The 15,540-nt window shown below is 43.7% G+C and overlaps 1 protein-coding gene across 1 annotated transcript; it reads left to right on the top strand.

Moving 5' to 3' along the window:
- Nucleotides 1-1,037: 1,037 nt before the first annotated feature.
- LOC114613660 (lysozyme C-like) lies at nucleotides 1,038-5,720 on the top strand. Its single transcript, XM_028759002.1, has 4 exons — nucleotides 1,038-1,182; nucleotides 2,247-2,411; nucleotides 4,683-4,761; nucleotides 5,654-5,720. Exons 1-4 carry the CDS (start codon nucleotides 1,038-1,040, stop codon nucleotides 5,718-5,720), a joined length of 456 nt encoding a protein of 151 aa, XP_028614835.1.
- The last annotated feature ends 9,820 nt before the right edge of the window (nucleotides 5,721-15,540 follow it).

The raw sequence follows: 15,540 nt of genomic DNA, 5'->3' as shown, positions 1-15,540 counted from the left end.
GCATCAGGACCAGGCTTGTTGACTTGTTTCTCTCTCTCTCTCTCTCTCTCTCTCTCTCTCTCTCTCTCCTCTCTCTCTCTGTCTCTCTTTCATAACTTCCATGTGACTCCACTTCACCCAGCTACAAAGATGAATAGAGAGAACCCCAGCTTGACCCCCAGCACTGGTTCACGCTATTATCGCTCTTGGTGTAAACCAGAAAGCATACAGGGCTTTACTCTCACCTTGGCTTATATCGAATGGTGACCAGTCTACTGATTTTCTGTCCCTTTGCTTATGCTAGGAGATGACATAAATAAGCAACTTAAAAAACCAAACACCTCTTTGCTGGGCCTGGTATCATATGTCTTTAATACCGACATTCAGGAGGTGGAAGAGTTCAAGGACACCTTGGTCTACATAGCAGTTTCCAGACCAGCCAGAGTTTCACAGTGACACCCTGTCTCAGAAAAACAAAAACAAAAAACAAAACACAACCAAAGTGCCGATTTACAACAATTCAAAATTTATAATACAATCAAGAAAGTCTAGAAAAGGAAACTGACAAAGCAGAGTCATAGCACACTAAATACTTAGAGATTCATTTCGAGGGAAGGCCTGCGTAAGATGTTAAGTGAAAAAGACGAATGCAAAATGGCAAATGCACACAAAGCAATTTCATTTTCAAAGACCGTTGATTTGCAATCACACTGTATTCTAAGCAGTGAAACGTCACCGCTTTGTTTCTCTTTCTATTGCTGACGTTCAAGATGAAGCAGAACGAGCTTCTCGCTATGGAAGCAGGGCTAGCTCCCGGTTCTTGGTGAGCCAAGACTTTGAACGATATCATTTCATCGTTCTCTCTATATCAGAATATCTCAGTTCAAACACTGGGGGAAAAATGCTTTTGAAGTCTGTGGATCAATAAGAACTTCCTGCTTTGCATGAAGCTCAAAAGGTAGAGTCCCCAAACCAGTAGAGGATGAAGGGGGTTAAGAGATACTTAAATACTGGGGCCTGATTGCTCTGGGCAGTTTCGGAGGTGGTTCCCAGGCAACATGAAAGTTCTCCTGACTCTCCTTACTCTGTGGCTCCTCCTGCTCTCCATCACGGTCCAGGGCAAGGTCTTTAACCAGTGTGCTATGGTCAGAAGTCTAAGAAGACTTGGACTAGCTGACTTCCAAGGAATCAGCCTGGCAAACTGTGAGTGTCCTCGGCTTTCTACCTTCTGAGAAATGCCACTACAGAACATGCCTGGGGAGGAATGATCGATCAGAAAGGGGGTGCTGAGCGTAAAAGAAACGGAGGAGACACTATTTTAGTAATTTCAGAAACACCTTACCTTGCTTATTATCACAAAAATTACTTACATTACAAAAACATTCTCCCAGGGCCCCTTAAAGCTAAGGTTTGACCGGGCGGTTGTGGCGCACGCCTTTAATTCCAGCCCTTGGGAGGCAGAGGAAGGCGGATTACTGAATTTGAGAGTTCGAGGCTAGCCTGGTCTACAGAGTGAGTTCCAGGACAGCCAGGGCTATACAGAGAAACCCTGTCTTGAAAAAACAAAAACAAAACAAAGGTTTTGACCCACAAATGGAGGCCCTCAACTGTAATCTCAACTACTCAAAGAGGCCAAGGTAGAAAGTTAACTGGCGTCCAGGAAAGTAGCCAGGGAAACACACTGAGCAAAAGAGAAGCCAGCTCACTGGTTAAACTGGTAAACACACTTGCCACAGAAGCCCAGTGTACTGAGTATGAGCCCTAGAACCCAGGTAACGGTAGGAGGAGAGAGCTGACTCCAAAGCTGTCCACTAGCCACTATATTTCTCTCTCTCTCTCTCTCTCTCTCTCTCTCTCTCTCTCTCTCTCACACACACACACACACACACACACACACACACAAACTTGAAAACCTAGCAAAAAACACTAAAGTATTCTTTTTTTTCTTGCTTTTTTTTTTTTTTTTTTTTTTTTTTTTTTTTTTTGAAAAGGGGTTTTTTTTTAGCCCCCGCTGTCGTGGAACTCACTCTGTAGACCAGGCTGGCCTCGAACTCAGAGATCCGCCTGCCTCTGCCTCCCGAGTGCTGGGATTAAAGGTGTGCGCCACCACCGCCCGGCTGACACTAAAGTATTAAGACATGTTATAAGTTACTATATCTCTAGACTTACAAAGCAAGTTATTCATAAACGTACCATCGGCTACCTAAAGGATGAACAGAGTACTTCATTTGAACTTACTACTTATTAATAAAATAATTTCTTCTCAGGGACGTGTTTGGTCAAATCGGAGAGTGGTTATAACACACAAGCTACAAGATTCCATATTAAAGACCAAAGCACCAGCTATGGGATATTTCAGATCAGTAGCCGATACTGGTGTAATGACGGCAAAACCCCAGGAGCAACGAATTTCTGTCGGATATCCTGCAGAGGTAAGACAAGAGGATACTGTAAGATATCACCGGACTCTCTGGTGATGCTTACAAGAAAGACATTCAGTACCGATGGCAGTTTAACTTTGGGTTCATCACAGACCTAGAAGCATACCATCTTAACCTCTAAGTAGCAATTATTGTCCCCCAAAATTTCCCCCCAAGTAAGAACTGAGGGCCTGGTGACACTCACGTGGAGCCTTGACTTGTTTTCTTGAAATCCTGAGTGCTGTCCTCAGTCAAGGAAAAAAAAATGAACAAACCCTTGGTATCATAAAACGATGGTGATTTAACACTCAGATGTTTCTGGGATGATTTTATGAATGTGTTCTAAATGGCCTAATTACTCTTATTACCCTTTGGTTTAGAATAACACATTAATAAAGAAATCCTCAGCTGGGCGGTGGTGGCGCACGCCTTTAATCCCAGCACTGGGGAGGCAGAGGCAGGTGGATTTCTGAGTTCGAGAGTTTGAGGCTAGCCTGGTCTACAGAGTGAGTTCCAGGACAGCCAGAGCTAAACAGAGAAACCCTGTCTTGAAAAACCAAAAAAAAAAAAAAAAAGGAAAGAAATCCTCCTATTCCCTTAGGGGTAGTTCAGGGATAAATTGACTCTATGTCCTTTTATGTCAAATGCTCATAAAACACAGAAAATTAGATATTAGTATAATAAATGTCCATGTGACTACAGATTTTAAATAATTCTTAATATTTTGCCTTGAGCAGTTTTAAAGTGAATTCAAAACATTTCCAATTTTATTTCTAAGTTCTTTAGTTTGTATTTAAAAAAAAAAAACCATTCTACTTGATAATGGTTGTCACCCCTGGAAAATTAAAGTATGGTTTTGTAGATTTGAGAAACTGACTTTTTCTTGTAAGAAAAACAACAACCACAGTCCAGGGATGTTAACCCTGATGCATATTGGAAAGAAAGTACCTGAGCCTGTTAGCTCCCGAAATACACATCAGCACTGACATTGTTAAATATTTAAATGTTCAAATCAAACAGTCGTTAAATGATTAAATGTTAAAATTACCAGAAGAGAACATTCAATTTTAAATCTTGTTAATGTGCTTTTGGGACATGTAGCATTGTACAATAATCTACAATAAATACAGATATAAGGATCAAGTTTCTAACAAAAGAAAATGTAGCAGTTACAAGATAATTTTTTTCCTTTTTCTTTCTTTTTTTTTTTTAAAGATTTATTTATTTATTTATGAGTACACTGTAGCTGTCTTCAGACACACCAGAAGAGGGCATCCAATCTCATTACGGATGGTTGTGAGCCACCATGTGGTTGCTGGGATTTGAACTCAGGACCTCTGGAAGAGCAGTCAGTGCTCTTAACCGCTGAGCCATCTCTCCAGCCCCCTCTTTTTTTTTTTTTTAAGGCTTATTTATGTATTCACCATTGCTCTCTTCACACACACCAGAAGAGGGCATCAGACTCCGTTACAGATGGTTGTGAGCCACCATGTGGTTGCTGGGAACTGAACTCAGGACCTCTGGAAGAACAGTCAGTGCTCTTAACCGCTGAGCCATCTCTCCAGCCCCTGTAATTATCACTTTTAACTCGTGAATAAAATTCCACTGTATGTTTACTCTGTTGTCTGCTGGCCAGGCTATTAGAGTTAAGCACTAAAGTTACTCTCATTTTTCCCTTTTATAAATTACTTCAGACAGTGTGACGCATATATATGTTCAAGTACTTTTCATACTATTTCTTTTTTAAATTTAGACTTATTTGTGTGTACAAATGGTTTCTCTGCACATATGTGTGTGCGCTGCATGGATGCCTGGTGTCCAAGGAAGTCAGAAGGCGGCAGCGGATCGCCCTGAAACTGCAGCTCTAGATGGCTGTGGGTTGTGAGCCACCATGTGGGCGCTTGGAGTGCATCCTCATCCTCTGCAAGAGCAACAAATGCTCTTAACCGCTGCCTCATCTCGCTATTAGCTCTCTAAGATAAACTTTCATTGCAGAAATTCTGAGTGGAAAGTTATAAGGATGTTTTACGTTAGGGTGAAGTACAAAGAGACGCTTCCATGTTGGTTAGAAATTCCGGAACTTCCAGTGGCTTTATTACCTGGCAAAGAGAATGTCCTGATAAAAGGGACAGTATAAAGAAAAGCGTGCCTCCGACAGTCACAGGATGACAGACTTTGGAGATTGTGTATTGGTGTGCTTGCTCCGTGAGCAAAGCTGACGAAATCTAAACTGAAAACGCATTTCCTGTGCCAGCTCTTTCATTCCCCACCTCTCTCCTCTAGCTTTGCTGAGGAATAACATCAAGCCTGCCGTAACTTGTGTAAAGAAGATCGTGAAGAATAAACGAGGAATTACTTCATGGTATGGTTTCATTGTTAAAGGGGAAAACTAGGCAGGGCGGGGGTGGCATACTCCTTTAACCCAGCACTCCAGAGGCAGACGCAGGCAGGTCTCTGAATTTGAGGCCAAGCCTGGGCTACAGAGTGAGTTCCAGGACAGCCAGGGCTACACAGAGAAACCCTGTCTGGGGAGTTTGGGGGAGGGGACGGGGACGGACTGCTTTAAGCTCCCCTCTTCCGCTGACACCATCTAAGAGCAGACACTGGAAGGCCAGTGTCTATCTATGAACAACAACAACAAAAAAAAATGGCAGTTCTTGGCTTCAGTGAAACAACACACTCCTTCCATCGTGTAAGAAACTCGGAATCTCACACTTCTATTCCTAGAGTTATTTTAGGATACTCTGAGAGTTCCCACATTCAAGGGCTGAGGAGATAACTCAGTAAACATGTTGGCTTCACAAGCGTGAAAACCTGAAATTGCTTCCCAAACCCCATAGACAGTGTAGCCAACTGGGCGAGCTCCAGGTCCAGCAAAAGACCCTGCCTCAAAAAAAAACCCTGAGATTCTCCTCTGTCCTCTGAACACATGGTGGGCATGCACAACCACACAGACACACACACACACACAAAAACACACACATTTCCCACACTACTACTTCTTTGCTATATCTTTAAACTATTTGTCCATAAGTAAATGTAATGCAGAACTCAACACTGTTTCCTGTTCTGCGCTCTACCGAGGATGTCGGGAAGAGCAATCCACTCGTGCACACACCGAGTTATTGCTTTCTGGATGTACTTGTAGCTTGTGTTGGATTGTTTGTATATTATTTTGGCTCTGGAGAGTTTTGAAGTGTGCGTGTCATAAAGAAGATCGATTTGAACCATTTCCTGTTTCCTTTTCTTTCCAGGGAGAACTGGAGAAAAAACTGTCAAAACAAAAATCTGGCTCAGTACGTTCAGGGCTGCAGAGTGTAACTGTTTCCTTGTTCCGATCATCTGGCTTCTTTTTCAGAGCACGGTAAACAGTTAAGTAAAAGGTCACCCTGCTGCAGTTCCCCTTCAGACAAAGTGGAATTGCACCCAAGCAAGAGCTGGAACAAATGATCCTGAGATGCTTCCTGTTAACTGGTTTCTCTGTGTAGCCCTGGCTGTCCTCGAACTCACTCTGTAACCCAGGCTGGCCTTGAACTCAGAGATCTGCCTGCCTCTGCCTCCTGAGTGCCGGTCTTAAAGGTGCAGCAGCAGCAGCCACCGCCGCGCCACCACCACCACCTAACCAGCTAACTAGTGTGATTATCATTTGATGTTAAGCCTAGATTTTTTTCAGCTTGTGAATGAAACTGAAGTAGGAGAGGTCCTTGATTTTCATATGCTTCTCTAACATTCCATTCTCCTTCAACAAAGGAACTCAGGCTTAATCAAGAATAATGAAACTATTCCCCAAACACACGCACGCGCACGCACGCACGCACGCACGCACGCACACATGCTGGCACGCAATCATTTTAGGCAAAAGCCCCAGATATGGTGGTATTTGATACCTTCGACTGTTCAAACTACTCCAAAAACTTTAAAGTTGCCCACTCTTTTGGGTAAGACATAGATTGCAAAGGTGACTTCCAAATGGCTGACATCAGGAGACTTATATTAGACATTTGTTTTCCTGTACTGACCTTTGGCTACAGCTTTTGCCCCAAGTGCTTCATTTGTATCGCTTCACAAATAAATTCACAAATTGCACTCTGCTCGTGACAGTCTGCTCTACCCTCGAGTGAATCTTCCTGTGCATCTTACTGGCTGTGAGGGGATTCAGGAAGGAACAATGAGCCGGTCTGTCCTGAATTTTCTTAAACTTACATTCAGACATATCATCCAAATCTGAGATAGATGAGTTTGCATTGGTAACTGACAACAGCTGTAAAATTATTCAAATATAAAAAGTACACCTATTACCATTAGTGGATTTGCAGTGCATGTACTGTCTATCACCATTACACCCCTCTAGTGTCCATGGAGAAATAAGGACATATAATATATAAGTGTATATATGATATTTTTAATTTCTTCTGGATCCTCACCAAATGTTAATAGCTAGATACTGATGTAGGAAAAGCAGTGGTGTGCTAGAGTGCTTGTTTTTCAGTTGCCATGATAAACACTATGGCCAAAAGCAAACTGGGGAAGAAAGGGATCCCTCAGAAAACAGTTCATCACTGAGAGAAGCTGGGAGCGGGGGTGTGAGTGAGGGTAGGGGAGTTAGGGGGGTTGGGGGAGAAACTAAAGCAGAAGCAAAGAGAGGGTCCACAGAGGAAAGCTGCTCTCAGCTCAAGCTAGTTACCTTCCTAACACAGTGAAAGCCACCACACAGGACTGGATCCTCCTACACAAATTATCAATCAGGGAAATGTCCCCACTGACATGGCACAGGTCAATCTGGTGATGGCAATTCTTCACTCGCGGGACTATCAAAGTTAGCCATCACACACATTAACAAATCTGGCAGTAAAGATACAGATGCAAGCTGGGCAGTGGTGGCCCACATATGCCTTTAATTCCAGCACTTGGGAGACAGAGTCAGAGCTCTGAGTTCTAGGGCAGCCTGGACTAAAGAGAGAGTTCCAAGACAGTCAGGTCCACACAGAGAAACCCTTGGAGAAAAACAAAGCAAACAAAATACGAAACAGTTATCAGCAAATAAATATGCAAAAAAAGGAACATTGGAAAAATTATAATTTATTACTTGACTAGATTTTTACAAACATTTGATATGTAAAAGCTACGTTAGATTCTTATAGACATTTGAGATATGAAAACTGTCATTATTTCCTTTTCCTTTGTCTCTGAATGTTCTAGATTGTCAGCGAGAACTCACTTTTTACCTTTTGCGATTTCTCTTGATCTCTCTAATCTCTCCAGCGCCCAGCGCCATCAGGCACCCAGAGTATTTGTTAGCTTTCTAGAAGTTCACCCAGAGTCCAGTCTACAGTGGCTTTTCAGTTTTTGTTATATATTTACTGGAGAGGTGCACGTGTGCCACGGTGCGCATGAGGAGGTGAGAACGACTTTTAGGAGCCGGTTCTCTCTGCCCACCATGTGAGCCTCAGGATCAAACCCAGGTCATCAGATTTGGCAGCAAACACCTTTACCCACTGAGTCACAGGAGCAGCCCTGAAGCGGCTTCTAAGAAAGATTTTGATCCTGTTACCCCTAATTTAAAATTTGTGACTAGTTTCCCATTATCTCCAAGGATGAAGTTCTAAATCCCAGCCACGCTGAGGTTAGCAGCCTGCACCTTCCAGCCTAATTTCTTCCCATTTGTCAGCGGATATCTCTGCACTTCATTGAACGTCTTGCCTCTTGCCTCTGGCCTTCACGGTCTGAAAAACTTTCCATCCCACGTGGCCCCAATTCCCACAGCTCTCTGCTTTGACTATCTTCAGCTCATCATCCGGGCCACAGGTGGAACCTGTCACGCAGGATTGTCACCTGTCTGCCCCTGACTCTCTCACACACTTCTGCTCTGGAGTTCTGTACGACTCAAGTCGCTCAGAGCCATGGCATGCTTTCCGTAAAGGCTCTGAGCGGGAGAATAAGGACCACACAGAACTGTCTAGCAGATAGTAGCTGCTAGATAAACACCCTGACAAGGGTTTCTAACCAGAACACAGGTCTGTGACTCACAAGGAAGACAGTGACTCGAGGAAGACTGTTAAAACAGTTAAGAGGCTGGACAGATGACCAGTGGATAAGAGCACTTGCTGTTCGCGCAGAGGACTTGGGGGTCAGTTCCCGACACCCACATGGTGGCTCACAACCAGCTGTGATTCCTGTTCCAGGGGATCTCACACCGTCTTTCGACATCTAAGGTACTGTGCATGAAAATGGTACCCATACCATTTTTACACACACACAGGCACACGCACACACATGCGTGCATACACACACACACATAATAAAAGTAAATACTTTAAAAAAGAATGAGCAAATATGTTTAGGACTATATATGTATGTGTATACTAACAATTTTTTTTTTTTTTTTTTTTGGTTTTTCGAGACAGGGCTTCTCTGTGTAGCCCTGGCTGTCCTGGAACTCACTCTGTAGACCAGGCTGGCCTCGAACTCAGAAATCCGCCTGCCTCTGCCTCCCAAGTGCTGGGACTAAAGGCGTGCGCCACCACCGCCCGGCGTATACTAACAATTAAGGCATGTAATAACAATTACTGGGAAAAAGAAGAGGCCATAAATTTGAAAGAGGGCAAGGAGGGGTATATGAAAGTGTTTAGAGAGAGAAAAAAGAAGAGGGGAAAGAAATTTTTATTTATTTATTTTATTTATTTTTAAATGTCTAACAAAAAAAAATCTACTTAAGAGTGCCAGATGGAGTGTTGTACCTCCTTAATCCCAGCACCTGGGAGGCAGAGACAGGCAGATCTCTGAGTTCAAGGCCACCCTGATCTATAAAGTTCCAGGACAGCCAGGGCTACACGGAGAAACACCATCTTGCAAAACAAAACAAAATCTAGTTAAGAGATTAAAACCAAGGATGCCTTCCACAAAAAATATCTTACACTTAAATATGGCGGTAGACATGTCTCAACATTCTTCTGCAGAGATGTGCTTATCTTTGAACCTAGTATGGGCAAGCACTCCAGATGAGCCCTCCCTCTCCTTCCTGCCTCTGCTCATACAGTCTCCCCCATCTGATGTTCACGCTCCACTCTCACCCCTCCAGCCATCTGCCTGTGGGTTCTTTTTAAAACCTGAGGTACTCCTTTCCCTCTTTCCTTGCTACACTCCCTTACAGGCTTATTCCGCTGTCGTAGAATCTGTTGCTCCTACAGAGCGTCCGCTGGGGGCAGCGGGACAGTGGCTGGGGTTTTTCTTTTGCAAGCAAATGAATACAGAATTGCTGAAACTCTGGGGTTTTTTAGTAAGAAATTGCTCTGATGATCAGAGAAGGCCCTATTGTTGAAGACCGGCTTTGATGTCCTGTGTAAACTGAGGCAGGGCATCACATTGCTGATTGATGATGCTCCCGGGGGGGGGGGGGGGGGACAAAAAATTCCTTGAGGGTCACAAAAGGAAGGCTAAAAAAGAAAGAGAACAAAGGGGGAAAGATTCACACATACACACATACACACACACACACTGGATGGATGGATGGATGGATGGATGGATGGATGGACGGACGGATGGATAAATGGATGAAGAAAACTTCAACAAGCTCTAATGAGCAAGTTCCAATAAGAAAGCTCCAACAACTTCACACACACACACACAGAGACAGACAGACAGACACACACACACACACACATTCATACATTGAGTGGATGGCACAAAGCTCCTGCCACTTTGCATATATACACATACACACATCTTTGGTGGGTGGAACAAACCCCAGCAAGCAGGCTCCGACAACTTTTATTTTCTCTCCCACAGCTTATATATCCCAGCAAAACTTTTCAAGCAATGTAGAATTTCGGGGTTTTTGTTTGTTTGTTTGTTTTTTGGTTTTGGTTTTGGTTTTGGTTTTTTGAGACAGGGTTTCTCTGTGTAGCCCTGGCTGTCCTGGAATTCACTCGGTAGACCAGGCTGGCCTCGAACTCAGAAATCCGCCTGCCTCTGCCTCCCAAGTGCTGGGACTAAAGGCGTGCGCCACCACTGCCCGGCCTCATCTATTCATTTTTGCTCTCAGCTTCCTGATATGATTTAATAAAATTTTGCTGATGAGTAGAATCCGAGGATTTAAAATAGAAATGACTGATTGTTTTTTCATCAAAGTTTAGATTTGTGATTCTTTTAAGATTTTCATAAGATTACTTTTTGAGGTAAGTAATACAATAATTGATCCTTTCTTAGTAACCACACATTGCAGCCTGCCAGTAAGAAAATCTGGCCAAGAAAATTACCTTGCTTGGGGCTGGAGAGATGGCTCAGTGGTTAAGAACACTGACTGACTGCTCTTCCAGAGGTCCTGAGTTCAATTCCCAGCAACCACATGATGGCTCACAACCATCTGTAATGTGATTTGATGCACTCTTCTAGTGTGTGTCTGAAGATAGCTGCAGTGTGTACTCATATAAATAAAAAAATAAAAAATCTTAGCCAGGCAGTGGTGGCACACACCTTTAGTCCCAGTACTTGGGAGGCAGAGGCAGGTGGATTTCTGAGTTCGAGGCCAGCCTGGTCTACAGAGTGAGTTCCAGGACAGCCAGGACTACACAGAGAAACCCTGTCTGGAAAAACCAAAAGAAAAAAAAATGAATAGAAGAAATCAATCATCACCTAAATCGGTAGTTTGGACTCAGTAAGAGTTACATCAGCCAATGCTAGTTAGACTGTCATTGTTCTTGTTCCCTGACCTTAAAAAATCCCTAGCTCCACTATTAAGAGTGTTCCTTTCTGAACTTCACAGTGCTTCCTAAGATTTTCTACATCAGAGCCACTAGCAAAAACATCTTAACCGGACCTCACTATTTTTCCAAATGCTTTCTAAGTGCGGTGGCCATTACTAACAATCTACACCTCTCAGTTCTTTCCTGGGTTGGTGATGAATCATTGACCTGTTGCAACAGCAATGCCTGAGAAAGAGCATTATTACTGTGAGTACCACTCATACCGCCCAGTGAGGGGCTGGAAGCCCGCTTAGAGTTTTCATACAGTTCCTAGAGGAAGAGAGATGTGAAGGCGGCAACAAGTAAAGCAAACTCCACAACAGCATGACACATAGTCAGTGCTCAGGACATGTAGTCAATCTTCAGGGCTATGCCTCTCTCCTGGCACACCCCTCGTGGCTGTGCTAACTGGTGGGCCGAATTCCATGGATTCTAAAGCTGTTTGTTGTTCCTCCTGCATTGTCCTTGACACCCTGTGGTAATAAACACAGTAGTGTCTTACACACGACATCAATTTCTTTGGTATCTCCCACTTACAGGTTGTTCCGTGGAAAAGGTAGTTACCAGGATACATTTACCATTGCCAAGATCACAGCTTAGGTGCCAAGAGAAAAGGCTACAAACGGAAAGAGGCGACCAAGAAAAGACTGTTCCAGAAAACGTCATTAGGAGACACGGGAAAGAACAGTTCCTTGTGATGACTTTAGACCACTTAGAACTGTTGCCTGTAATTTTAAAATCATGCTTGCTCTGGCTAGGCTCTGTGATCAGTGGCCACTCGCCTGCTGTATACTCAGCCCTCACACTAGCTAAGGAGCGCCACCCGTTCCTCCGGCCGGCTTGCTAGGCCAACCAACAACTGTCCCTCCTGCGAAGGCCTGAGCTATGTTAGCGTGCACAAACAGAGCCGGTAGGGCAGAGTCCAGGGAAGAGGGAAGCCGGAGCCCAGGCAGAGAGCATTGCTGAAGTAGGAATCCAGCTGAAGGCCTGAGGCCAGCCTGGGACTGTGTGTCCACTGCAGCCTGTCTCACAAACAAAACAAGCACATAAAATTAAGTGAATAAACAAATATAATCCACTAAATAAACAAACCAGTAGGAGCTGACTCGACCTCCACTGCAGAGTGTGGCCTAATCTGCTGATGGACTCTGTTGCACACTTAAGCTGTGCACATTTCCTTTCCCTTTTCATAAACTGCTATGAGGAGTTTTATGTTGACATTTGGATACACTGCTTGCTGTTTTGTGAGATGTTTTCAGTGGTAGGCTTTCTAAGTAAAATAAATAAATAAATAAATACTAGGCACGTATTATTTTATAGTCAATTAAAAAGAGGCGTTTCCATCACATTGGTTAGTAATTCTGGAACCCTCAATGGTTTCAGGAAATGGGAATTCTTGTACCTTGCATAATGCCAATGGATAAAACCAAGAGACCCTTCCTCCATCAGCCACAGACAGAACATTGGGAAAAATCTTTGTTTGTTTGTTTGTTTGTTTGTTTGTTTTTCGAGACAGGGTTTCTCTGTATAGCCCGGGCAGTCCTGGAACTCACTCTGTAGACCAGGCTGGCCTCGAACTCAGAAATCCGCTTGCCTCTGCCTCCCAAGTGCTGGGATTAAAGGTGTGCGCCACCACTGCCTGGCTGCTTTTAGGTTTTCAAGGAGGAAACGATTTACAGTTCTATTACATAGGCAGACTTTCAAAATCTCAAGTGTCACTCTGAGAACTCAAAATGTTTGTGGCTAGTGAAAAAAAAAAAGTGTTCACTTGGAACCCTTGTTACGACGATGTCTGCAAACCATCTCCACCGTGCCGTGTTTTGTGGAGGAGACACTTAAAAACTATTGCTCTTCAAAAATTTGATCTATGTATGTATTTGTTTATTACAGCAACGTGACCATACCCTTTATTTCATTCATTATTATTTTATTCATTTATTCATTTTTTATTATTGTATTATTATTTATTATTTTATTCATTTATTATTATTATTATTATTATTTTATTCATTATTATTTTATTCATTACGAATTGTAACAGATCGTTTGATGTCACATCATCTGGCCTTTGTTCAGTGAGAGCCTGGAAACTGCTTTCCCTGGAGTTTCTGATATGAGCTCTTCATTCCCTGAGCACGTCTTGCATTTCTGGCTCTATGACTCATCTCGTTCTTTTCTCTCTCTCTCTTTTTTTTTAAGATTTATTTTATTTATATGAGTACACTGTAGCTGTCTTCAGACACACCAGAAGTGGGCATCGGAGCCCATTACAGATGGTTGTGAGCCACCATGTGGGTGCTAGGTTTGAACTCAGGACCTCTGGAAGAGCAGTCAGTGCCCTTAACCGCTGAGGCATCTCTCCAGCCTGTTCTTTTCTTGCTTCGGATTGGGAATAGTCATTTCTCCAAGGAGTCCTGATTTCTTATAATAATGATATTTTAAAAAATAAACACTGGGGAGGGGGCAGCAAGGTGGCTTAATGGGTAAAGACATTTGCAGCCACATTTGATGTTTGACTTGGATTCCCCTGAACCCACGTGTGGAAGGAGAGCACTGACTCCTGGAAGTTGTTCTCTGACCTCCTCGTCCACACCCTGGCATGCTGCCCACTCATACCCCAAGGTAAATAAAAAAAATATCGGGGCACTCAGATGTCATTATTTTCAGTCCCTACTGCTGGAGAAACCTAAAGGACACATACGTTTTCACTACACCTATCCCTAAATCTTTTGAATTGAGACTATATTTAGACCAATACCTGTGGAGAGCCGCATAGTGCCACACCTTAAGATGGCGCCGGTCTCTGCCTTCCACCACCTATTGGTGAGTGCTCTTAGGAGTAAACAAGTCCTTATTTGGCTGTGGCTGGTGATCTGGCTTGCTTCCGTGTATGTGGGCCTATCTGCTGTTGCCATTGATCCCAATGACCGGAGTAGGTTGACACCATAGGCCAGAGGCACACCATCCAGGATTAAAGGCTGTGAGTCAACCCCATGATGGGAATAGCGAGTGGCCATGACCTGGGTGCACATTCTTTTTCATATAGAATGCCAGGCGTGGGTGCAACCCTCGTAGCCTAAGACAGGGAACTCACCCTTCCTTATCGGAGTTTTGTCCTGTTGGTGCTGGCTATGAGGGCACGTCAACTAGCCTAAGACAGGGACATTGGCCAGTGCCTGCTCTTAAAAAATAAAATAGGGGGAGATGTAAGGAGCCGCCATTAGAAGATGGCGCCTGTTTCCTGTCTCTGAGGTGGAAAACAGCTGCATTCATGCTCACCTGCTGTGAGCATGCATATCTTTCAGACACGTCTCCTCACCCTCCCGAGCAGTATGTAAATGAAGTTCTGCAAGAAGCACCAATTAGACACTTATACACAGTTGTGATAACTATTTAAGCAGCACCCAGTTCAGGCTTCAGGGTCTTTCGCTTTACAATCAATGGTGTGTTCCCCAATAAAGTACGTGAGGAAGGATCCTGTTGTTTCATCATCCTTGCTGGCGAGGTGGGCGTGACAAATACCTCCATCACAGAGCTCATTCTGATCTGTTCCCTTTTCTGTCATTTAAGTCTCTTCTCTGACAATTATAGATGTCGTGTAATCAATATCCCAACCTTACCCCACTGTATAATAGATACCCTGCCCTCAGACTCCTCCGCCTCAGTGGGTAAGGGGCTGCTCTTTCCTCCTTTACTAGATGATGCCTTTAATGTGTCTCTTTTCTGAGGTACTATGCCAGTAATTCTTACCCTGGGAGTCAAATGATCCTTTCACAGGGGTTGTATATCAGATATTCTGCATATCAAAAGAGTTTATATTACTATACATAACAGTAGTAAAGTAACAGTTATGAAGTAGCAACGAAAATAATGTGATGGTTGGGGTCACCACAGCATGAGGAACCGTTAAGAGGTTGCAGCATTAGGAAGGTTGAGAAGTACTGCACTATACCAAAACACTGTCCTGAGAGGAAGGAGGGCTCATTTTGGTTAGTTTGTTGTTTCTTTCCTTTTTGAGAAAGGGTCTCCCTATGCTGCTCAGGCTGGCTAAAACTTTTCTTTTTATCATTTTGTTTTTTGTGCCTACTCCATAACCCAGTCTGGTCTTGAACTCTCAGCAAACTTCCTGCCTCAGCCTCTTGAGTGTTGAGAATACAATGCTAGCCCACCATACCCAGCTTGGCCTGGGACTTTCTATTTAGCTTGGGAGGCCTTGAATATTTCAGGTCTCTCTGCCTTTTGAGTGCTGGGATTATGTTTGCCATCATACCTGGCATGTAGAGCGCTGCTGCCATGCCTTAAAGATGGTGCCGGCTAGCCCTTGCTGACTTGGAGTAACCAAGCCTTGTTTGGTCCTGGGGCAGTACTTCCTGGTGGCCTGATCTTGTGTCATGGGTCCT

Source organism: Grammomys surdaster, unplaced genomic scaffold, assembly GCF_004785775.1.
Source record: "Grammomys surdaster isolate TR1022 unplaced genomic scaffold, NIH_TR_1.0 126271, whole genome shotgun sequence".
NCBI lineage: Eukaryota > Metazoa > Chordata > Mammalia > Rodentia > Muridae > Grammomys > Grammomys surdaster.
This window is presented reverse-complemented; position numbering and strand designations above follow the sequence as displayed.

Coding starts and splice junctions, on each gene's coding strand:
- LOC114613660 (XM_028759002.1), top strand. CDS start 1,038: ATGAAAGTTCTCCTGACTCTCCTTACTCTGTGGCTCCTCCTGCTCTCC. Junction 1,183..2,246: donor AGGAATCAGCCTGGCAAACT/GTGAGTGTCCTC, acceptor ATTTCTTCTCAG/GGACGTGTTTGGTCAAATCG. Junction 2,412..4,682: donor CTGTCGGATATCCTGCAGAG/GTAAGACAAGAG, acceptor TCTCTCCTCTAG/CTTTGCTGAGGAATAACATC.